General features: G+C 49.3%; 1 protein-coding gene across 1 annotated transcript in view; it reads right to left on the minus strand.

Annotated features, from left to right (window-relative positions):
- Nucleotides 1-25,332, minus strand: part of SREBF2 (sterol regulatory element binding transcription factor 2) — a 60,989-nt gene that overhangs the window by 30,589 nt on the left and 5,068 nt on the right. Inside the window, exons 2-5 of the mRNA XM_046011098.1 lie at nt 4,309-4,764; nt 3,168-3,349; nt 2,346-2,492; nt 462-683 (exon numbers count right to left, since the gene is read on the minus strand). Coding sequence (XP_045867054.1) covers nt 462-683; nt 2,346-2,492; nt 3,168-3,349; nt 4,309-4,764 — 1,007 coding nt within the window. The remainder of the gene's footprint in view (nt 1-461; nt 684-2,345; nt 2,493-3,167; nt 3,350-4,308; nt 4,765-25,332) is intronic.

Raw genomic sequence — 25,332 nt, forward strand, 5'->3', positions numbered from 1 at the left:
CTGAAATAACGAACAATCCATTCCCTCTTATTTGCTGCTGGTTAAAGACCCTTCCCTAAACGCAGAACTCTTCCCTAAAAACGCAGAACTATTGCTAACCACCCATGAACACAACTCAACCTACGTCAGCAACGCCACCAGCCAACCCCAAGGTACGCCCAGCCCTGCACCTGGCCGCCAGCTTGCAGCATGGATCCCTCCGCCTGTGCTACTGGAACCTGTGGTCACTGCAGAGCAAAGGCCCAGGCAGGCTGCTGCCTTACCAACCCCCACCAGTTCCCTTATGTTGGTTAATGTTTTATAATCTTGGAAAAACACAAAACCCAAGACGCTTTAATAAGAAAGCGCCTCTAACCATCCTTATGTTCATTCACTAGGACGTGGGTTCTCCTGAATTCCTACGGCAAAGACAGAGAGAGGGGAGATGACGGCATGTGAAATGGTCGCTGCTCGGCACCCACCTTGGCATCTGTCCCCATGACCAGGTCCTTCAACTCGATGATTTTGTCATTGATAGAGGAGCGGTACCGCTTCTCAATGATGTTGTGGGTCGTTCGCCTTTCTCCTTCTTTGGGGGGCTCCAGTTGCTTGACTCCCCCAGGTACCTGCTTAATGGGCACTTTCTCTTGCCCCATCATCACAGGCATTGTGGTTAAAATGGTCCCATTGCTGCCCACCAGAGTCTAGAACAGGCAGAGACACAGGGCAGAATTACCCCATGGCTAGTTGGAGTAAAGCAATCCCAGAACAGACACCTGCTGCTGGCCTTGTGCCATTGCCTGGTCTGACACTCCTTGTGGCTGAAACCAAGTCAGGCCCCACGAAGCCTCAGGAGCCACGGTACCTGAGCTCCTACACCCCCTTCAGAACCCCCGTCAACAAATCACACCACAGTGGGATTAACGTGGGTAAGTATGTTTTAACCTTTGATCTGAGGGCATCCGAAACAAATCATAGGATTCCTGCTTTGCTGGCAAACCACGAGCCACCTGTGAACTCGAGTCCACTGCACTGGATCATTCTGGCCTCAAGGAAAGGTCTCTCCTGGCGCAGGATGTATCTTTTCCTCTCACGTGACAGTGAAGTCACTTGCTGTATTTCCTTATATAATCTGGCCATCAAAGAGCACAAGGGCAGAAGGGCTAGAGCCGTTCCAGTAGATAAACAGGCCAACAGTAGAGGCTCCCCCTTTTTCCCTCAACTCTGCTCTCTCCCTGTTTCTATTTTTACCAATTTTAGTTTTATTTTCTTTAATAAATGGCCTCAATATCCAAATGGCCAGTGAACTTCATTAACCATTAAGAAATAATTCTCACATAATAAAAAGCACACATTTTAAGTGTATGGCTTGATGCATTTTTTTAAAAAAGATTTTATTTATTTATTTGACAGAGAGAGATCACAAGTAGGCAGAGAAGCAGGCGGGGGCGGGGGGAGCAGGCTCCTCGCTGAGCAGAGAGCCCGACGCGGGGCTCAATCCCAGGACCCTGAGATCATGACCTGAGCTGAAGGCAGAGGCTTAACCCACTGAGCCACCCAGGTGCCCCAACTTGATGCATTTTCACGTACGGGTATCACGTGTGTAACCAAGACAACCCAGACCAAGACACAGACCATTTCTATCCCCTTAGAAAGTTCTCTGGTGCCTCTTCCCCGTCCCACCTGCCCCTTCCCCCACTCGTGATCACTGCTCTGACCTCTAACACCACAGCTTAGTTCTGCCTCTTCTCGAACTTCATGCACCGGCATCCCCAGCGTGAGCTCCTCTGGGACAGGCATCTTTTGCTCAACGTACTATTTCTGAGGTTCGGCAGTTGTATGTAGCCACGGTTCTTTTCGGACATGTGGGTTGTTTCCACCTTTTGGCTCTTATGAATAAAGCTTACTCTCAAATTCTGATCACCTCTTACTCTCTCGGACTCTTTTGCTAATAAGCTGCTGACGTGGCTGTGACCCTGCAGCCCAAGGACGGGGCCTTCCCTGTCCCTCGCCTTGCAGCCCCTCCTTGCCTGGTGGGCCTGGGCTCCCTCAGAAGCCAAACCCCCATCAGCGGGACCTAGAGACAGACAGCCCTGGGTGAAGCCGCTCCCCAGGAACCGGGGATACTCTGCGACTCCTCTCTCCTCCCTCAGAGTCGCCAGTACTCCCACATTACGTGCACTGATGGTACTTCTCAAGGGGGGAAAAAAAAACCCTAAAAGGGGGCGGTATTTGCAATCTGACACATTCCACAGGGGTTCTGCCCCTGCCCATTCTGTAGAGGTTTTGTTAACATCTCTGGGGCCCAACACCTCCCAGAGAGGAGGGGGTGGAGGGGGGAGGGCAGGCAGGAAGGCGGCTCTTACCGGTACTTGGAGGGCAGCTGTCTGGATGGGGGTGGTGAGGGCGGTGAGGGCTGGGTTCTGGACTGCGGCCATGACAGGGCTGCCATCTGTCTTTAGTGTGGTCAAGACAAGGGAATCTGTCTTGATGATCTGAGGCTGTACCAGGACCTGGATGGAGAAGGAAGAAAAGGAGAAAGGAAGGCAGTATTATTTTCCTGTTTTTCCTTAGCTTCTTACTACACAGACTCCCTCCAGGAAAGAATGAAAAAAAAAAACAAAAACGTAACATTTTCCTCAAACCGAGAACACAGCTTGATGGCGGGGTTGAGAGGGAGAAAGAGTAGGGCTGAAGGGTCTTAGGTTTGAAGACTGGAAGGTCTGACAAAAGCAGTGCCAGGGTCTGGCAGGGGCAGAATTGGGGGGGGGGGGGCGGAGACAGAGGACAGGAAGGGGGGTCTGATTTTGGACAAACTCAGGAAAGCTAGGAAAAAATCTGGGTGTTTTTTTTCCCAAAGATAAATGACCTTGTTAGTGACTACAGTCCACTATAATATGTGACTTATAAACATCTCGGCACATCTCCTTCCAGTTCTATGCCTGTTCTGTGTGTCACTAGAATAAACCACCTCCACAGTCTGAGTCTGCGTGAAGGCCGGCGTATGTATGTCCACAGAGGCGGTCTCAGCCAGGTCTCCACACCCGGCTCAGGGGCGCCTCCCAGGCACCCCAAATGCTGCTCCCTTACATGCCGCTGGTCCTTCGTAGTACGCACACCACCTCTTCGACCAAAGGCCAGCTCCCAGCCTCCACCTGGGCCTCCCCGACTTCTCAGCGGCCACCTACCGGGACCTGCTGCACCTGGGGGGCGGCGACCGTCTGCACCGTGGCCGGGGCGAGGGTCTGCAGCGTGCCATTGGCCGTCTGCGTCAGCACCCGCTGGGCCTGCACCGTCTGCACCTGCTGCTGGATGGTGACCGGCTGCACCTGGGAGGATGTCACTAGGCTTTGGACTTGAGGCTGAAGAACTTGGGAGAAGAGGAGGGAAAGGTCACGCGGAAGAGAAATGCACCGTCACTGTGGCTACAGCAACAAGCGAGGGGGGGGGGGGGGTGCCTCAGAGCGGTCCCGACTCCCCACCTGCTGCTGAAGAAGACGTGCACAGCCATTTGCAGGCTGGTCTAGAGAACAAGAACATTCCATGAGGGCTGCAGCAATTTCTGAGGGAACGGGAACAGATTGTTTTATTACTCTGAGTGCTGGGGTGGAGGTGCGGGGAGCTTAATTGGCCAATGACTGCACCCAGCGAGGGAATTCAGAATCCAAGGAACCTACCATCGCAACAGGCTTCATTCCTTCTCGTGGAAGGAAGAGAAAGCGCACTCTGGGATGACTGACGCCGCTTTTTGCTTTGCTGCCTCTCCGCAGCCCGTAAGCCCTCAGAAGCCCACTGGAGAACCGTCAGACCCCTTGAACTTCAGAGTATCCCGCCCGGGGCTCCCGGCCGCACAGCCACGGGGTGTAACATGACACGGAGGGTCACTCGCACGCACTGAGGCCCGTGTGAGGCCTGCCGTGCGCAGCCGGAGCCCCTGCTCTAAGTCATATTCTCTGCGGTGGCTGCTCAGGAGATGTCTGCGGAATGAATGGTTCTCCAGCCCCAGCTGCCAGGATCTGGCTGGTGTTTGGCTAAGTCTCTGGACTCGTTTCACTCAAGCCTCTAGCTCTAGTTACCAGCACGGCCCTGTGTCTACTCTGCTCGTGAGATGCTTCCACCAAGGGTCCTCAAAGCAGGCATGACAGACACTAGGGTGTCTGAGGAGAGATAGAGTGTGAACTATTCCTGTCCTTGCCGCCAGTGACCCCAAACTCATTCAGACTCGGTCATCCCCAAAGAGGGCAGAAGCCTTGACCTCAGAAGCATCTGCAAACTGGCACAGAAACTTCTGAAGCAAGCGATCACTCCACTCTCTGACTTGTCAATCACCTTGGAAGCTGGTGGCTGCATTCTGGTACAGCAAAGGCTGCTGGATGATCCTGGTCTGGGGAGCGGTGCTGAACGTCGGGGTGAGCATCACTGTCTGTGGCGGCAGCTGCGCGGGGGGCGGCGGCGGGGGCTGGGGGCGAGGCTGGAGCACGGGAGCGGCCCGAGGCGGGGTGGGCACCGTGCTGGGGGGGACCTTGACTTGCAGGGCTGGCGCCTGGGGGGAGGCGGCCGAGGGAGAGAAGGTGGGTAAAGGGACCTGGCTGAAGGACCGCTGCATCGAGGGGTCCCCCGCTCCGGCTCCCCCATTGCTGCTGCTGCCGCCGCTGCTGCTGCCCCCGCTGCCTCCACCACCGCCGCCGCCGCCGCCACCACCGCCACCGGGGAAGGAGCCACACAGCTGCTCTGAGAACAAGTCAGGGAACTCTCCAACTTGATTGCTGACGAACTGCAGCATCTCTGTGAATAAACAAAAAGGAGTAATTTTATTGCCATCCAAAAGATCTATTAACTTCCAAATTTGCTTAAGAAACGGAGGCATGCAAAGCAAAAAGCATTCCCCGGACCAGAGCAGGAGTGGGTCAGGAAACCCTCTTGGACCTCTCAGGAGGCAACCTATGGGCTTAGACGGCCAAGGGACAAGGGCACAGGACTTCCCGCCTTTGAAGTTCTTCTCTCCCCACCGTACCTCCAGACCCTTTCTACCAACTTTCCTGATTGTATCAGGCCAAACAGAAGCTCCCTCTGTGCTAGGTGAGTATTGCTTTTGGAGGTTACTGCCTGTCTCATTTCACAACTGGGGACCCTGGGGTGGAAAGCGGGAGTCGCTGAGCTCAGCAGCCTCAGGTGTGAGGCCACCTCCAGTCTCAGCTCTGCTCCCCCGGACACAGCCCGAGCGCAGGGGTCAGGAGGGGCTGGCTGCAAAGTCGTGCCAGACCCCCAATCCGCTCTCAGCCCAGGCAGCAGTCCCCGCTCGCCACAGGCAGGCCCCCGGCCTTCTCTCCAAAAAGGATGTAGCCCTGGGCACTGCCGGCACCCTCGGGAACACTCAAGGATGATGAAGCTGATGGCCTCCGAGTTAGGGAACTTTAGGGATGGAGTGGATGGAAACATAACTGAAGCCCAGAACAGGGAAATAACTTGTCCAAGGCCCTCCAGCTCATCAGGACACAGCGAGGGTCAGAACCAGTTCTCTGTCTCCCGGCTGCATGTTCTCCCACTGCACCACAGGGCAGTGGCACGCGCTGCCGGAAAGCTGGGTCGGAGCCCCCACGCTTTAGAGGGGGCTCACTCTGGCCCTCTTCGGGCTGGGCCCCTCTCTCTGAGCAAGGAGTCTGTGGGACCAGAGGGATGTGTCCACCTCTGGGTTATGTTCCAAGTACATGGGGCCCTAAGTCCCCAGCCCAAAGGGCCTCAAGCCTGCCTTCGGGGCCTCTTCCCCTCGTTCATCCTCCCTGAAATTTACCAAAACCCAACTTAATCCACAACTAAAACTCACCTCTCATGACTCCTGCCTCCCCACAGAGCTGGTCCCCATTTGAAGTCTGGGGCCTCGGCTGTGTGGCAGCTATTTTCAGACCTATGGTTCTTCATGTTGCTTCCATTCCTTCCCCTTTTGTCTCTAATACATTCCCAAGAAGCTACTGCTTGTTCCCGAAGTGTACACCCTCCTCCTTAGCTAAACATTCAAGGAAACACGATGCTCTGACTTAGCCACCAAAATACCCCCAACCAAAAACAAACACCACCTCTTCTCATTCCCCCAAACCTCCACCACCAAGTCCGTCCCAGCCTCCCAGGTCTCTAACACAGTGTGTGGCCCGTGCACAGTAATGGGTCTGGGCTCTGAAGAGCCTTAGGGCAGGCAGCAGAAAGCTCCTGGGGGAAGCTCATCGGCGACTGAAGCTCAGCGGTTAGTACTTGCAGCGTCTGGTCAGTTCAACCTGCTGGCAAAACGGCATCTCGTCAGGTGGACGGTTACACTGTGCAGCAGTATTATTTACCAACACCTCAACGCTGCGGTGTCCCCCCGACACTCAGCCTGCTGTGTGTGGGAAGGAGAAATGGGCACATTGCCACAGACACTGTAACTGGGACCCAGCAAGTCCTTGTGCGTGATTAAACTAAGAAACGTCCTTCAAGTCCGCACAGAATTTACACAAAACACACTTTACTGCTGACACAGTCCAAGCACAATGCAAGATTTACAAAAAGTTTTAAGGAGATGCTTAAGAGAAACCGAATCATCTGTTGAGCTTCCCAGAATTCCCGTAAAGGTCTTACTCTGGGGAATCAACACAGAGGCCTGCTTTGTGAGTCCAAAAAACATCACTCCCTGACTGACTGTTTCAATCCATGGAAAGCTAAGGAGGGCACAAGGCAACAGAGGCCAGAGGCTTGGCAGATGGGGCACGGACTCTGGCACCGGCTCGGTCTCACGGTACCACCTACACAGCTGTGTAGGCAAGTCACCTCTCACACCCTGGCTTCCTCACCACAGAAGGCTGCCTTAAGAACACGTGGCTTCTTTGTTGTGAGGACTGACAGTCATTTGTGCGGAGTGCTCGGTGAGAGGCAGACCTTTATAAAGGTCGCCGGCAGTGGTCATTCCGGAGCACCGAGCTCCTGGGCACTTGGCTCCACTTGTCTCGCTGGTCGAGTGTTCTCCAAAACCTTTCATGGAGAAAGACATGGGCTGGCACAGCGAAATAACCAGCAGAGGTCACAAAGCTTGTTCACAAAGCAGGTTAAAAGTGTGTAGGCAGATGGGATGCGATGGCTTAAATTAAAAAAAGAAATCCTTTCCAACCCACACACGACAAGCTCCGGCGGTGTTATCTGCAGCCAGGCGGAGAGGCATGGGGCTGAGCGGCGCAGACGGGCCCCTTAAGATCAAGCATTTGAAGGAAGAAATAATGGGAAGAGGCTCCCTGAGCCCCCGCTCCAGCAGGGCACGCTGGGCCTTCCCGGGACCCCATCTGGTCTGCAGTGACAGAGGAGGGGACGCCCTGCCAGCCAGAACAAGGCCAGGAGAACCGAGGCGCGGAAAGCCCACCCTGGGTGCAGTTTTGCTCTAACGCTCCACGCGGCGTCCCGTGGGAAGATCCTAATGCCTGTGTTTGCTGCTCCAGTCACTGGAGTGCCACGATGACACCGGCTCTCATTTCCGCCGAGGGCCATGAAACCCAGAAAAGAGAGGCGTGGGAGAAGGCACAGGTTTTACGGGACTTTGAAAATGGAAGTTCCAGATCCTGCACGACCAGCTGCAGTCCCTAGAGTGGAAGGCCAGACGTGGGCCTCCTGGGAGGCCCCTAGGCCTGCAAACCTGAGCTTACCTGGCAGGGTGCTCCCAGCGGTTACCTTCCCCACACAAGCCACAGTCCCATTTTTTAGCTGCTGCTTAAAGTAAGGGATAAGTCTGCTTAATAAAGTAAGGTGGGCCCCAAGAAACTACCCCTGGGTTTTGATCTCTTTAGAGGCTCAAGCTCGTAACCCAAATCAGAGGCTGCGGCTGCCACCTGTGCGCTGCACCCAGTCCAGAGCCTCATCCAGAGCCCCCAAGTTCACGTGCACTTCGAGGAGCTTGCAACCACCAAGCACTTTGCATGGCCCAGCTAGCAGCCTCACCTGAGAGGAAGGTGACCCAAAATCTGGGCAGATTAATCCTGGCCGGGGATACAGAGTCTAAAGCCCCAAATGCGGTAACACAGTCTCCAAACTGCAGTCAGTCAGGCGACAATCCTTCACTGGGCACCTGCTACCTAGCCCAGACAGGCGCTAAGAGACGTCACAAAGGTCATTTATTCTTCTTAGATTTTATATTTTGTTACTGCCTTGTGTCAGGTAATGTTCTAAAATAACTTTCTTTTTTAAGATCATAAAAGTCACACTATGGAAAAAGCTTAGGAATAAAGTTAAAGGAAAAAAAAAAATCCGCAATTCCACCTCCCTGAGACACCTACTGTCAACGTTTCGATGTGTCCTTCCTAAGGCAAGGCTTGCTTGCACGCGCAGGTATGCGCGCATGTGTGTGTGTAGGGACAGTTTTACACAACTGGGGTCGCACTGAAGATGCTGTTGCACCCTGCCCCCCTTATTCAGTCAGACAGGGGAAGTGTTCCGCGTCAGCCACCACGGCTACGACAGCGTTCTCTGGGAGAGTCCCGCGGTATGCATTGTAGCATATGGTACCGACACCCTAGAATTTCACCACTTAGTGAAGACAAATGGCTATTTTCCATTTTTTAGCATTAACAACTTTTCTTTTTTCTTTCTTTTTTTTTTTTTTTAGATTTATTTATGTAGGGGAGAGAGGGATGGAGAATCTCAAGCAGCATGGAGCCCGACGTGGGGCTCGATCTCACAACCCTGAGGTCATGAGCCAAAAGCAAGAGTCCGATGCTTAACCGACTGCGCGGCCGACTGTGCCACCCAGGTGCCCCCAGTGTTAAAACTCTTACAAAAATCTTTTCCCACTGATCGGATGATTGGGATAGACTTCTAGAAATGGATGGTGGGGTCAAAGGACAGGTTTATGTGCTTCGGGGAGGCTGTAACAATCTAGGCTTCTGCCAGCATTTCCCCACATCCGTTTCTGTCATTCAGACAGTGGCGAAAGAATGACATCAAACTGTTTCGGCTTGCATGAATGAGCGCTAAATGAGGCTGGATGTCTCCCTGCCAATTTTACTGGCCATCTGTATTTCTCCCTTTGTAAACTGCCTGCTCTTGACCTTTGTGCAGTTTTCTATTGGGCTGCTTGTTTCTTTTTACTGATCTGAAAAAATTTCATGCACTGTGGGTATATCCTCCTTACACATGTGCAAATATCCGCCACAATGTTATTCTTTTTACTGATGTGCAGCTGACATACAACCCACTGTATTTTCCTTTAAATTTGTTGAGAACAAAGAGGGGCACGTGGGTGGCTCAGTCAATTAAGCGCAGGCTCAGGGCAAGATTGCGGGGTCCTGGGATGAAGCACCTCCCCCCAAATCAGGCTCCCTGCTCAGTGGGGAGTCTGTTTCTCCCTCTCCTTCTGTTCCCCCTGCCTTTCCCTACCCCTTCTGCCCGGCTCCTGTGTGCTCTTCTCTCTTAATCTCTCTCAAATAAATAAATACAATCTTTAAAAAGACAAAGTTGCTGAGAAAAAAAAAAAATGGCACGGGGTTCAGTTATCATGCCCTAGCTCTGTAACTTAAAATTTTACTTCTCTGGGCCATAGTTTTCTCACCTATAAAATGGGGCTGAAATTACACCCACCTGGCGGGGACGCTGAGTGAGTGCGTGCCCAGACTCTAAGGCACAGGCTGGCCCTCAGGAATGCCTAGTGCATATGCTATTCGTGGCAGGGTTTTTTGACAGTCAGTTTTGCTTGGACTCTTGTTTTGAAAATTTGAATTTGTTCCAATGCATTTGGATTTATCAGGGAACAATTTGGGCCTATCGTGAATTTTGTGTTTATTTATGCACGAGAGAAACACTAGAAAATGCAAAAACATAGCTGAAACGAGCCACACAGGAGTACACGAAATCAGCACCGGCGTACACCTCAAACATCCGCCAGCTTCATCAGGACACTGTGCGTGTTACGAACCATAACCATCCACATCGGGACCAGAACTTTCCATCGGACTGTAGACTGCCCTCCGTCCATCACTACACAGAAGCTCGGAAGCTAGAACTTCTAACGCCCACTTCCACGAGCAAACCTCAGATCTTTTTTAAGGTAAGGGGTCCTATCTGTTGTGGTATTTCTGTGTTTCTTACCCACTAAGTACCTGTAAAACTGAGCTGTTTTATTAGGTTCTTAGCTTCCAGTCTTTTTATGTTCATTTTGTTACCTCTGAAGATTTTGAGTGTTGTCACCAAATCCCACTTCCCTCACACGCTGTGGTTTGCATTACATGATTTTGCTCAGTGTGGGGATTTTTAGGAATGGATACGTTGCGTTACAGGAGAACTGCCCATACACAAATGCTAATACTGTGTAATGAAATGACATGGTTTTTGTGTTACGCTGAAAAAGTCCCGCATCCCCAAGATTAGAAGGATATTCACCTAAACCTTCTTCATGGAGTATTGTTCATTTAATCTGCCCAACGACATAAGAACACCGAATAAATGTGGTATGTGGTATCTGTAGGCTGCTGGAAATCAGATGACCACAACCACTGACTGAGAAGGAGGGAAGCACAGAAGTTTATTCCCAATAAGCAAGCTTCTTAAGAAACAAATATACTGGGGAAAAAAGAAAGAAAGAAAGAAAGAAAGAAACAAGTATCCTGAATTCAAGCTGATGATCCTATCTTCCCTCCTTCCTTCCTACCCTTCCCCAGGATTTGTTTTTTCTAATAATTAAAAAAAAAAAAAATCAAATGCAGACTAGTATCAAACCTGAGGGTCAACAGTAAGATAACTTTTCTTTTTTCCACCATTTTGCTATGTGTAATCCCCGCTGCTTTCTCAGGACCTGAAAAATTAGTTACCCCCCCCTCAGGTCACCAGAAGAGCGGTTCAGAAGCTGTACTGACCAACTACACCCTTCTGCGTAGAAACCCTGAAATCAAGACTGTAAGGAGCATAGGGACAATGGTTAACAGGAAAACTGGTGCCTAAAACCATTCCAAACACCAGGGGGCACATTTGCGAAGAAGCTCGTAGCACAGGGATAGCATCATGTACTTAGAGGGAATTCTGGGTCACCTTCTTGGGGGACAGGGAGTCCGGAGGAGGGCTGAGTGACGCCGGATGGCAAACTAGTGACTCAGGCATCCTATGTTTTAGGCGAGAGATGAGTAAACTCTTTTTTACTTACAAAGAAACCACGAAGGAAAATTGGGCAGGGAGGTGGGGGTTCTTAAACACTTGTGTTGCATAACACACACAAATGTATCACTGCATATATCAAATATTACATAACGAGAGAGATGAAAATTAAGAGAAAAGGAAAGCACAAAGGGCAGCGAAGTCATTCTCAAATGGTATTCTGGTCTGCTCTGTTTGGCTCTCTCCCTGCCTGCCTGCCTGCCTGGCTGGCTGTTAGGGGCAGCCTCAGAGTCCCAGCTGAGCTGGCCAGTCCTGCCTCCTCTGTCCGGCACAGCAGGTCCCCAGAGCAGCTCCCAGTTTCAACCAGGACAATGATCTTCAAGCACGACCTTCAACTGCTCTTTCTGTTTCTTTCCTCTGCCAGAAGGTTACTATGAACTTTTGGCAGGCCTCCTTTCGCAGTATCAGAGTTTCCTTGCTTAACTTCCATACTCTGCCTTGATTTCAACCGCAACCTCCTACCCAGTAACAACTGTCTTCTTTGAGTATCTTGTTGGTCCAACAATCTTTCAAATCAAATCAAAACTCTAAAACACAATCGTCAGAGCTTCCTACCGACTGCTCCCTCCCACTCCAAGGGATTTCACTTCCCACTCACCTTAGCTCATCATTCACCTGGGGAAAATACCCACACCCTTTTCTGCACAGGCCTTTGGCGGGGTTAGGGAACAGAGCCTTCTCCGTGACTCCCATGCCCCACCTTTTCTGCTCTTTACCACCCTCTTCCCGTCTGAATTTCACAATTCCATTTCAAAACCACTTAAGGATTACTCTCAACCGGGACTCTTCTCTACCTCAGATCCAGCCACCTTTGAGCTCTTGAAACCAGCTGTGAATTATTTGTTAAGAAAAATGATCTGAGGGGAGCCTGGTGGCTCAGCTGGTTAAGCATCTCACTCTTGGTGTCAGCTCAGGTCTCAGGGTGGAGAGACTGAGCCCTGCCTCTGCACTGGGCGTGGGGCTTGCTTATGAGTCTCTCTATCTCTCTCTGGGCCGCCCCACTCCCAAACGACACCTGCACACACTCTCTTAAAAAAAAAAAAAGAAAAGAAAAGAAAAAAGGGGGGGAAAGGAAAATTATCTGAAACTTAAAAATAAGGCAAAAAAAAAAAAATGTTCTTTTAGAGTCATACTAGAGGTAGTCATGTCTATCCTGACTGCATCAAGTTCATCTGATGCTCTAGAGACATAAATTTGTCTGACTTTCTATTTACCACAGATTGGACCCACATTCTGTAAAGTTAGATGTTCATGTAACAGAAAACTGGTAAGCTGTGAACGATTTTAAAAAAGATAAACTCGAAGGCTTTATTTTTATTGCCCTGTAAGATAGTAACCAGTTTTGCAACTAAATTTGCAATCTTATTCCTGCATCCTTTTTTTAAAAACTACATAAATATCTCCTTTACCTTCTCCTTTGACCCAGCTTTGACATCTTGATGGTGTTTTCATTAATAATGTTAATAAATCTCTGATATGTGCTGATGATGTCTTAGGGTAAGAGTAGGTTTTTCACATATAAACATTTTTAGTTTGCCACATTAAATATAGTAAGCTGTATTTCTAAATGTTATTTTGATGTTTTGTAATTCACAAGTGCATGGACAAAATCTTCCACTCCCCGCACCTCTTCAACCATTCACCACTCCGGCAGTTTAAAGCACTGGCATCAATTCCCTGAAGTGCTCCCCAAAGCAACTTTCACACAATCTGTCAAAATGGCAATTGTGCTTTCTGAACCAAAACTGGAAGGGACATATCACCTCACAATGGGACAAGATATTTTTGAAATCCAGGTTATCCTGGAAAATCTGGACAAATCTGCAATTTCTGTAAAGCTTCCACTTTTGGTGAAGTGGGTATGTACATGCAAAAGGATTTAAGCGTGGTGAGCACCCACTGTGTGCCGGCCTAGAGAGAGGATAGAAAAACTCCTTGACCTCAATGAGTAGGTGAAGTGACATAATCACAGCGGCGAGGAGGACGCGGGGCAGGTGTGAGCGCGACAGCTTCCTGGGGGAGCTAGACTGAAGGCTGATGGGCACCCAAAGTGAATTCTAGGCCCAAGGAATCTCCCAAGCCAAGGCTTGGAAGCATAGCGCTAGCACGGTGGGCTGCTGAAGAGAATGGACAACTGGCAGGACCCCGGGCTGGGCAGGTAGGCAGGGTCAAATCATGTCAGGTTCTATAGCTTGCGCTGATGAACCTGGTCTTTCTCCTTATCAAAGAAGGAAATGCCACAGCAAGTCCTCCAACAATGCTCTAGGAAGGGGAGCCTCTCCGGCCCGGTAGTTGCTCCTGCTCGTTTGTACAGGGGAGGCCGTTGGCCTCTCCAGAAGCCCACAACATCACGCACACATTAAGTATTCTGAGCACAGACTTAAGACTGAATTCTGACTTGTGAGGACGGTATCAAAATAGCTGGAAAACAAACTTGGAGAACTTCACCAACTGATGAGGAGAATCAGAATGCTGATTCAAGAAAAGTTCTGGGGGCGCCTGGGTGGCTCAGTGGCTTAAGCCGTTGCCTTCGGCTCAGGTCATGATCTCAGGGTCCTGGGATCGAGCCCCGCATCGGGCTCTCTGCTCCGCGGGGAGCCTGCTTCCTCCTCTCTCTCTGCCTGCGTCTCTACCTACTTGTGATCTCTCTCTCTGTCAAATAAATAAATAAAATCTTTAAAAGAAAAGTTCTGGTTGGGCCACCTGGGACGCTCCGTGGGTTAAGCCTCTGCCTTCAGCTCAGGTCATGATCTCAGGGTCCTGGGATCGAGCCCCGCATTGGGCTCTCTACTCAGTGGGGAGCCTGCTTCCCCCTCCTTCTCTGTCTACTTGTGATTTCTCTCTCTCTCTTTGTTGAATAAATAAATAAAATCTTAAAAAAAAAAAAAAAGAAAAAAAGAAATGTAAAGTTCTGGTTATATACGAGGTTCTAGAAAATGGTCCACGCTGGGAAACAGGCCACCTCTGAGGACTATGTGAAGGACATGTGGCCAAGAATCACAGTAAGGGAGAAAAGCAGGATGTCAAAAAGCTAAACCAAGAACCAACTAGAAGGCCGAACAAAAGGGGATTCCCAAGTATAATTCAAAGAGAACTGGCTGAAGAAAACCTGGCGACCAGATTAGCCATGCCAGGCCATGAATCTAGCAATGCAACTGCTGTACAGCCTTTGGAAAAGAAATCTCCCTGAGACTCAGTTTCTTGTAGGCATGTGAATGATTCAAACGCTGCTGTGTGTATGTTTCACACACATGTGTATGCGCATACACATTTTATAAATATATATTCACGTCCATATATGTATGAATGTGTCCAGGACATTAAAAAGTATTTGATTCTTTCATAGTGTTGTTTTTTGTTTTTTTTTTAACCATAACAAATACGAAAGGGCACCATCTCCAGGTCAGATTCTAATTTAACCCTTGAATAAAAGTCAGTGGTCACTATTGATTTTTTTTTTTTTTTAAGATTTATTTATTTGAGAACGAGAGAGTGAGCATGAGTGGGAGGAGCTGAGGGAGAGAAACTTAAGCGGACTCCAGGCTGAGCACAGAGCCCAATGTGGGGCTCGATCTCACCACCCTGAGATCATGACGCGAGCCAAAACCAAGAGTGGGATGTTTAACTGACTGTGCCACCCAGGCACTAAACCACTACTGATGTTGAAAAGCAAAAATAACTCAGTGATGAAGCTAATAAACTTATTTTCTAATCAGAGATCATATTTATATATTATTTAAAAGTACACAGGTGGTTATGACTAAAATTACTTTCACGGTGATTCTAGGTGGACAACATAGTAACGGCTCTCACTGATACCTACTTCGTCCTTTATATAAACCCTAAGACCAGTACTATTCTTTTGCTTAATAAATGAGGAAGATAAGATTCAAAGAAATTAAATTACTTGCCTGAGTCCCGTAAGATAAAAAGTGGCTGAACCGAGATTTGATTTGAGATCAGATTTTGGTTTATCTGAATCTCTCCTCTATGCATACTATTTTCCCTATAAAACAACCTTTCCTGGATTTTACGTTTGTGTTCATCACAAACGTAAGAGAGATGCAAGAGAGACCTGGAGTGACAATACAGTAAGGAGAATTTAGGGGTGAGGTGTAGAGGGGGGTGCTTATGTAAGCCATCTCATTACTTCCAATACTAAGTTTAATGTTAACAGAAGATTAATCTCAGGGTAAGCACACATGTAACTGACTCACTGGGGGAACAGGGGAGATATTTTTGCCTGGCTATTTGTATTCTGTGAGCATTCCTTCCTACTCAAATGATTACATTTATTCTCCAAATGAGACTTTCTGCCTTGATAAGATGCTTTTTCTAGAAGTCTCTCTCTCTTTTGAAAAATACAAAACAAATAAAGACACATCAGTTAAGACATGCATTCAACAAACATTAACTGAGTTTGTTATGCGCCAAACACAAAATTAAAAAGCCTTCAAGAGGTACATGTTTTTTTCTTTTTAAAGATTTTATTTATTTGATGGAGAGAGAAAGCACAAGTCGCAGAGCGGCAGGCAGGAGAGGGTCAGTCGCTCCACAGAGCAGGGAGCTGGATGCAGGGCTGGATCCCAGGACCCTGGGATCATGGCCTGAGCTGAGGGCAGAGTAGCTTTAACCCACTGAGCCACCCAGGCGCCCCAAGAATCTTTTGTAGTTGATTTTTACTACTTATCTCCTGTTTGTGTGTAAGTACATATTTATACGCAAAGTTTAAACATTTTTTTTTTAAACTGGAAAAGAACCCCATCAGCACTGCCCTCCCCCTTGTTCTCGCTGGCACGCCCCCACGTACTGTGGTATGTAACCTTCCAATCACCCTGTGAGGCAGCGGTTTCAGCTACTCTTTGAAAAAAGAGTGTGTGTGTAAAGCGCGGAGAACAGCACCGAAATAAAAGTTCTTGAAAAGTGGTGGTGATCACACGGGAAGAAGTAAGTCCAAGTCCAAAGAGGGGGAAGAGGGGTGGCCTGCACACGGTCGCAGGCAGGTGGCTGAGCGAGTGGCAGTCTCCCCTTCCTCTTCCCAAGCCTGTGCTCTTCTCACAAGCACCCTGCCCCAGAGGTCCCCCAAAACCACACTGCGGGCCTTCCTCTCTGGAATTCCCTCCCTGTGCACGCCCAGCCTCCGGCCGGGGCTCAGAACCCTGAAGTCAGCAACCAGGTTCGACACCGTGCAAGCGCCCCACCCTGGGTCCCAGGCAGTCCTTACTCAACACCCAGTTAGAGGCATCAGACTGTTGGCACCCCACTTCTGAAAGGCTGTTCCTCTTATTCCACCTATTACTTTTAAATGCCTGCTCTTAGGAAGAAGTTAAGAAGAGACTTTGAGAACAATTAAGAAGAAAAAAACCTGAGCCAATTAGTGGCAGCGCTAATAAAAATAGTATCTAATTGTTAAGATTTCCGAAACTCTTACTAGTTGTCAGCAATTGTGTTAAGCACTTTGCACAGATTCCCTCCGTTCATCTCCACAACACTCGGACACCATTATCACCTCCACTTAACAGACAAGGTAAATGAGGCACAGAGAGGTTAAGCTGCTCGTCCAATGTCACCCAATCAGGTGGTGGAGCTAGAATCTGAGGTCAAGTTCTCAGCCACCATGCCGCACTGATGCATTGGTTCTATTACTGAAGGGAATTCACCAGACAGACCCCGGCAGCAGGCAGAGGCAGAGGCTCGGTAAGTGCCTCATCAGGAATGAGAGCCAACACCCCGCACCGAGAAGGGGAAGGACTGTCAGCTCTGGTCTTCCTGCATTTCCAGCTAGTCACTTGCCCCGCCCTGCACCGGGAGGCAAGGCTTTCCCTCTCCTGGAAAGAGACTGAAAGGTGAGCAAGATGGAGAGTGAGACTCCCAGGAATGCATCCCCCACCGCCCTGTTCTGGAAGACAAGGGCATCACACTTCACAGCGCCAGCTGACCAAGTGTCCACAAAATCGGGCGCAAGCAGAACCACCCTCCCGACTCCCAGGTGCAGAGTCTCCATAGCATGGGATCTCAACCCTGCTCAGTCCTAAATCCAGCCAGGCAGAGGTGAAAGACCCCAATAACCCACCATCCCATCCTCCCACTCACGGCCACCCTCCAAGTTCCCTAAGACTAAGGACAAAACAAATACTTGCAAAGCAGGTTATTAAGTCATGCTACCAACACCCCCCCCGCCCCCCCTGCACTGTACCTGTGGGTTACCCTGCTAGGCGCTGGAGGCCGCTGAGCACCTCGCAGGGGACCCGGCCCAGAGCCAGGACTCCAAAGGGCTGGTTCCCCTCCCACCTCCCAGTCTCACAGCGGAGACAGAGAAAGCCAACCAACTCCCATCCAGTGAGATAAGGGCAAGAATGGCAAAGCCCCTCACAGAGAAAGAGCCGTCAGGGAGTGGAGACAGGACTGATCCGGGCTGGAAAGCAGTGGATGAAGAGTTTAAGAGTCAGAGAGAAGGAAGGTTATTGCAGGCAAAGGAAACGGACTGAACAAAACCACAGCACCAGGAAATGCCCTGCAAGCCGCTGCAATGGAGAGTATGGAACAGAGAGGTCAGATGCGGCTGCTTACAATTAAGTAGGGAAAGGCCTTAACGACACCCTAAGGCATTTGGCTCTTCTTGTGGAGGCCAGGGGAGGCACAGAAAATGTAGTGGACATTTGCCACTTTTGTTGTTTGTCTGTCATCTGGCTGACCCTCCCACCAGCACCCTGATATTCTTTGTGGAGAACCCCCACTGGGAGGTCTTGGTGGGAGGTCAGGCTTCCTGCCAGTCAGCCTGGATTCACGCAGACCCCCAACCAGGTGCATGGCTCTTGCCACGGAAAGCAGTAGGGTCCTCCCCCAGGAGTCCCTGGGCTCGCCTCAGCTGAGCTCTGCAGCTGCGCATCCCTTGGTTCTGGCCCGTTTTCCAAGCTTGGCTCTGTAGCTTTCCTGGTCAGTCCGTGTGCCAGTGTCCTTCCAGTAAACTCTTCCTTTCACGCTAGCCAGAGGCAGTTTCCGCTGCTTATCACCAAGACTCCTGACTGATGGAGAGCACACAGACGCCAGCAGAAGGAGGGACCCGATCAAAACCGTGTTTGAGAAAGATAAGGAACAGTTATCAGGATGGTAGCCTGCCAACCCCACACGCCCAAGTGCCTTTTGAAAGGGCTATTCCCTGAGTCTGGAACGTGACTCCTCTCTCCCGCCCCCTTAGCTGTAAGAGCCCAGCTTGCACGGTGCCTCCACAAGAAACCTTCTCTGATCCCACCACTCCACTCCTTAGGGCCCCTCCTGGATGGAACCCAGATCTGTGGGTTCTCAGACACTTTGCTGTCTAAGAACCTCAGTCCTCTACTGTACTCTGGCCACGCTGAATCACATGTTCCCAGAACATGCCAAGTTATTCCCAACTCTGCTCCAATTCTGTCAAAAATGAACACCCTGACACTTCTCCTTTCTCAAGTTCTATTCACTCATCCTTCACATCTCGGCTCAAATGCTAAAGTCCCTGTGACAATATTGCTAATTCCTTTCGCTAGTGCTCAAAAAAAACTTGGGAGTCTGTCTCTCTGCCATGGCCTCGGCTGCATTTCACTTTGTATTAAATCCGGCTGTTCGGAGGTCAGCTCCCTGAAAGTGGGGACTGTTTCCTTCATATCCAACACCCCAAAGAGTCTAACACTGCTGCGAATATACTGGATACTCATTCGTGCTGAATTGGTCTGAACAAGTTTAAAAAATTGTGTTTTTTTTTTAAAGATTTTATTTATTTATAATAAGTAAATCTTTTTATTTTATTTTTTTTAAGATTTTATTTATTTAATAAATAAATCTGCAGAGAGGCAGGCAGAGAGAGAGGAAGGGAAGCAGGCTCCCTGCTGAGCAGAGAGCCCATGGGGGTCTGGATCCCAGGACCCTGGAATCATGACCTGAGCCGAAGGCAGAGCTTTAAACCCACTGAGCCACCCAGGCGCCCCTAAAAAGTTGTTTTAAAAAATTTTTAAAGACTTTTGACCAGAGCAGGGTCTCCTAAGACAGGCTTCCTGAGTCAGGATACCTCCCACCTCATTCCCACAGGGCAGGAAAGAGTATGGGCACCCACGTTAGAAGGCCCAAATTCAACTCCCGACTCCCATCAGCATGGGAAACCTTGGGCAATTCATTTTATCTCTCTGTTTCAATGTCTCACCTGCAAAATGGGAATAAAAAGCAAGCATCTACCTCACAGCACTGTCAGGAAGACACATGTAACCACAGAACTTTTGTAAATTACAAGGCTTCACCATAAATTTCACACTTAGCCAGAAGCACGGTCTCCCCCTGTTGCTGTGGGATGGTAAAGGCCCCAGCTGAGGAGACACCAGTTTAACACGGCAGCTCTGCATCTGGTCTGCGGCCGGATTTTCACCTCTGGTCCAAACCAGACTCTGAACCCAACAGACCAGTTCCACCCGCCAGATGCGGAAGCCAGATTATAAGGGACATTCTGACACATACTCTTTAGCAATTCCAAAGGGCCTAAGTACTGCAGAAAGGGCTGTGCTTTTCCAGTTTCCAAGCCAGTCAATGGTTTAGGATTAGTTTCTAAACAGAGGCTGTTCCCCGGGGAGACTTACCTGGAGGCCCCAGTCTCTGGGATCCTGCTACTCTTTAAAAAATTCCACAATACCCGCCCCCCCCCCCCAATCCACAATGTCAACCAAGTTTAACCCTTGAATCCTGTGGTCCGAAAATGGAACATTTTACCCTGTACTCTGTGACTGCTCCTTTGTGTCCCACCCACCACACTACAAAAGCCCTTTCAAAAGGAAGAAATAAACATTCCAAAACTGTATGACAAAAAAGGCCCTTTGGTCCTAAGAGTCAACCTGCGAAGTGAAGTTCCTCTTTCATTCTCAGATACAGTCAAAAGGGCATGTCAGGTCCTGTCCTCTTCCTTTTATGTGCTTTGTTCACTTCTTGCAGCACCTGTGACGTAGACATCTCCAGTCCCTACCTTACAGCAGAAACCAAGGCTCTGAGAAGTGCTGCAGGACCCAGGGGAAGTCACTTGAAGTTCAAGCCCACAGCAGACCCCTCGTGATAAACACATGTTCCTAAATGTGTACCTGAGCAGAGAATCCAAGGTCTCTCTGGCCTTCGCCCACCACACCAGCTTGTGTTTGCAACCAGGAAGTTCGCTGACATCAGACAGAGATGTAGCCCAAGATACAGGAAAAGTACATGGGCTTTGGAGTTAGACACGTCTGGAGTGAGGTCACCATTCTATCACTTACAAGTTGTGTAATCTAGGCCTCAGTTTCTTGTCTGTAGCACACCACAGAACTGGGAGGAAGGATTAAAAGCAAAAACACACTAGGAGGCAATGTAGGTAAAGGGTCACACACACTTGCTTGTTTACCTCATCAGAGCTGTACCCAGACCCCCGCCTAACACAGGTCCTGTAAAGATCTCAACTGCACGCCTGCCTAGACACAGCGATTGCAAAACCTGGTGAAGGACAGAAAAGTAGAGGCAACTGTGGGGACAGTCAATAACTAATAAAGAAAAAGATGAGTCACATTCTCCTAGAGAGCACCAATGACTTTTAAAGTTCAAAGGAAGGTAATATGAGAACTGAGCTATTCAGAACAAAGGGTACTGCGTAAAAGGTCTGCTGATTTTGGTGAAAAGTAGTCTTAAGAGAATTACAGCGAAAGGAAGCAACTTCCAGAACACCGTTTATAGTGATGGAAAGCCCCCAAAATGTTTTCTAAGAGGACGCACTGAAATTTCAGGGCACCGTGGGCTGCCACTGTGAAGCTACATTAAAGAGAGCCCAGACAGAGAAAAGAGTCCCAGCAAAACAATGTAAAACAAGAAATCATTTTTCAAGTGCCCCAAAGTGGAACTGCTCCACATTAAGGAGCATTTTTTAATAGGAGGCTCCATGCTAGGCAAAGAGTCCAACACAGGGGCCCAAACCCACAACCCTGATATCAAGACCCGAGCTGAGACCAAGTGTTGGACGCTCAACAGGGTGAGCCACCCAGGCACCCCAAGGAGCAATTTTAAAAGAAAAGAGAGCAAGCCAACCCAATGAAGGATCACTCCAAGAAACCAAAAGTGGCAGAGTTCACAAGCACAAGGGTCCTGGACAAGCAAAGGGAACATCTGAGACCCAGGAGGTGACCATTCAGAAAGCTGGTCACTACCCATGGGCTGTCCAGTGGTCTCAAATACAGAAAGGTCAAGTGAGGCACGGCGAGGCTGGGACAAAGGGGTCTGCATGTGTGTATTACCGGGAGCAGAGGGAGTGGCGTGAGCTTTGAAATGGCACGTTTGGCAAAGGCAGGCGGAATAACGGGACCAGAGTTTTGGACTCTGCCAGGACACTGGGGGGAAACAGGCCCTCTTCCACGCACTGGTGGTGGTGTAAATTGGTACAACCGCTGTGGACAGCAGCTTCCTTGGATTTCTCAAAACTGCAAACACACGGGGCCAGAACAGAATGTTAGTTCCTGCCCCTTCCTTTTATATGTTTGATACCCTTGGGTTCCGTGGCATCCAATGTAGATAATCCCATCCCCACCTGGACCCTGCAATTCCACTTTCCATCCTTTATCCCCCACTTACGCCTGCACATGTGTGAAATTATAAATTTATAAAGCTAGTTACTGTAGCACTGTTTTGGGTTTTTTAAATTTTATTATTATTATTATTTTTTTAAGATTTTATTTATTTATTTGACAGAGAGAGAGATCACAAGTAGGCAGAGAGGCAGGCAGAGAAAGAGGAGGAAGCAGGCTCCCTGCGGAGCAGAGAGCCCGATGTGGGGCTCGATCCCAGGACCATGAGATCATGACCTGAGCAAAGGCAGTGGCTTAATCCACTGAGCCACCCAGGCGCCCCGATTATTATTATTTTTTAAGCAAGCTCCACACCCCGCGTGGAGCCCAACTCAGAGCCTGATCTCAAAACCCTCAGATCAAGACCCGTGAGATCAAGAGTTGAATGCTTAACCGACAGAGCCACCCAGGTGCCCCAGCATTGTTCTTAATAGCAGGACTGGAAAAAACCCTCAAATGTCCATCAAAAAGGGACTGGATGAACGCATTGCATGGCACCCATGCCATGGAAAATCACACAGCAGTGAAGACGGGAAAGATCTCCAATGCACATAGTTAAGTGAAAAGGCAAAGGCGAGGAAGAACAGAGCTTGCCGCATGCTACCTATTTGTGCAGAAATTAAAAAGGCAGCAAATACTAAAATCCACATTTATCTCTTCTATTTGCCTTAAGGAAGTTCCGAAGAAGGTAAAAGAAACTACCAAATGAACGACGTGCAAGGAAGTAGAGCCGGTGGGTGCTACGTGGATGGGGGCAGGCCTGGGAGCATGACTTTTCCCGGTCCCCTCTCCCATTTTTGTATTTCGCCATGTGAACACATTGTCTTTTTGAAGAAATAAAGATCTTTCCCAAGTAAGAGACAGTCAGCACAGTAACCACAGTAATGTTTAGTACTGGAGAGTTTCCAAACCGGAAGGGCCACGGATGGTAGTGTGTAGGAGCTCTAACCCACCTAGTGATGGGAGGCCCTCGTTGGGAAACGGGCACCAACAGACTGACTCTGAGATGACTTGCTCCGACCTGTTCAGAACAGTAGCATTTATGTTGCTGGAAAGATGCAAATGATCCAAACGTCCCACGGGAGGTGGGTGTGCTAAGGCCTGCCTATTCGGGTGGATCACACTGGACTATATGGCTTTCCCACGTCAGCTCTTTCAACGCCTAGGAACCCGTATGTGAAAATGTAACAATTTGTGCACACATTAGTAAAGTTCAGCCAGAATCCAGAAGATACAGACAGTCTGATAGTCAGAAAGCCCTTTTTTGAATCAAGTTGTTCAAGAACTTTTTAAATTATGAACTGGAGGAGAGAAAAGATCCAGTGGATACAGACACACAAATATATATTTTTAAACGCCAATACATGAGCTGAGTAGGAGAACGACAGAAAAGACTGTTCAATAACAGGCCCAAGGCCTGGGTGTGAATGCAGAACAGTGTTTGTCAAGGGCACAGCCAAAGAGATCCAGGGAGGAGAAACCCAAGGAGACTGGTTCAGTGGTCTGAGCAATCCCAAAAAACTTTTATGTCCCAAGAAATGGAACAAGATGAGATCAGGAGCTAAAATCAGGTAGAAAGCAAATAAGCTGTGAGCAACAGTAGCTCTTTCAACCCAAACATGAGCAAAAGGGATGTACAGTCAAGTGTCAAAACAAAGTGTATGTCCTGGAAAAGATCTGCACATGGGTAAAAAGCAGACCTGCGCTTCACCTCACTGAACAGTTTCCCCAACCATGACTCACCGGAGAAATGTGCAGTGTGTTTCCACCCCTCTGGGCACCTCAGCCTCCCAGGGCTGCGCTGGCCACACCCTCCCCACACGCCAGCCTGGCTCATCAGGTCGGCCACTCCAAACTCCCCATCCATGGGGACACCTGGCTGGGGGCCGACACAACACCCTGAGCTTGAAGGGCCAGCCTTCTGAGACACACCTTTACAGAGCACCTGTTCAGTGCTCGGTCGTGTCTCGGTCTCTGGCAAAGATGGCACGGACTGAAGGGAGAGAGACAGCAGAGGACAAGGCGGCGCTACCCAAAGGCTCAGGAATTGGACCCGAAGGCTCAGAAACTGGAAGTTCCTCGGCAGGCTGGGGGCTGGGCTACCGGCAGGAGGTCTGCATGAAGGCAGGCGTCTGACACAGTGAGCCCTCCAGAGCCCCCCAAGTAGGCAGTGGTTGACAGTTCAGTCACATCAGTGTTATGTCACCAAGGAACGCAGAACACCAAGGATAAAGATCCTACAACCTCCCAGCAGTGAAAACAGATGGCACAAAAGGGATCAGGAAGCAAATGGTATCCAAGTTCTCAACTACCAGAGGCTAGAAGACAATTAGGCAAGGCCTTCAAACTTCTGATATAAAACTGGGTGCAACCTAAAATTCTAAACTCACCCAAACTGTCAAATTGGCGTGAGGTTAGAATAAAGATATTTTAAGACACACAAGGCCCCCTCACCCTAAATCTACCTCTAATGTACTCTTTCCCAGGAAGCTACCAGAGGATGAGCTCCATCAAAACTAGGGAGTAGGGGCGCCTGGGTGGCTCAGTGGGTTAAAGCCTCTGCCTTTCGCTCAGGTCATGATCCCAGGGTCCTGGGATCAAGCCCTGCATCGGGCTCTCTGCTTGGCAGGGAGCCTGCTTCCTCCTCTCTCTCTCTCTCTGCCTGCCTCTCTGCCTACTTGTGATCTCTGTCTGTCAAATGTATAAATAAAATCTTAAAAACAACAACAACAAAAAAAAAACACTAGGGAGTAAAAACAACAACAACTAGGGAACAGGGGCTTCAATATCACCCCCCAGGGTAAGGGCTAAAGTAATCCCATGATAAGTGCGGGATGGTAGAACTAGCCAAACTTCAGATGCAAAAAAGAGGGAGGGCTTCAGAAGAGACGGTGACAAGGGGGATCAAAGCAACTAACACCCTACTGATAGAGTTTCTGTTCCAAGAATTAGGGCTGAATTAACTGCCAGGACATGGAAAGTAAGCAAATGAGTAACTAGTGCTATTATAAGCCCAGGGAAACATACAAACCCAAGAGAAATTAAAACCTCCACCCAAACTAGAGCTTGCTCACAAATGTTCGTAGCTGCTTCATCTGTAACAGCCAAAAAGTGGAAACAGCCCAGATGTCCATCCACTGACTGATGGATACATGAAACACGATGTCTCCACACGAGGCAACACAGATGAACCCGGCCATCAGGCCAAGTGAAGGATGCCACACGTTGTAGGATTCCATCTGGGTGAAGTGTCCAGAACAGGGCGAGTCCCCAAAGACAAAGTAAACGAGCTCACTGAAAAGCTTCTTCGACCTCCTCCAAAGGAAACAGCTGTCTCTAACTGCCATCACCCACGCACTCCTGACTTCTTTCTGGCTTATCTAGACTTGGACCCCTTCATCTGACTGCTCTGTCAAATGTCGACTTTCTAACTGCCAAATCCCATGACTTCTTTCGTGGACTTGCCATCCTCCATGTCCTCTGCACCACTACCCCCATCACCCACTAACCACTCCCTGAAAAGCTCTCCTTCCCTTAGTTTTTATTACACTTTCCTCACCTGATCGGACCTCCCAGTTCTACCTTCTCTCACCTCCAGCCTCAACTC

This window comes from Meles meles, chromosome 7 (assembly GCF_922984935.1).
Source record: "Meles meles chromosome 7, mMelMel3.1 paternal haplotype, whole genome shotgun sequence".
Lineage (NCBI taxonomy): Eukaryota > Metazoa > Chordata > Mammalia > Carnivora > Mustelidae > Meles > Meles meles.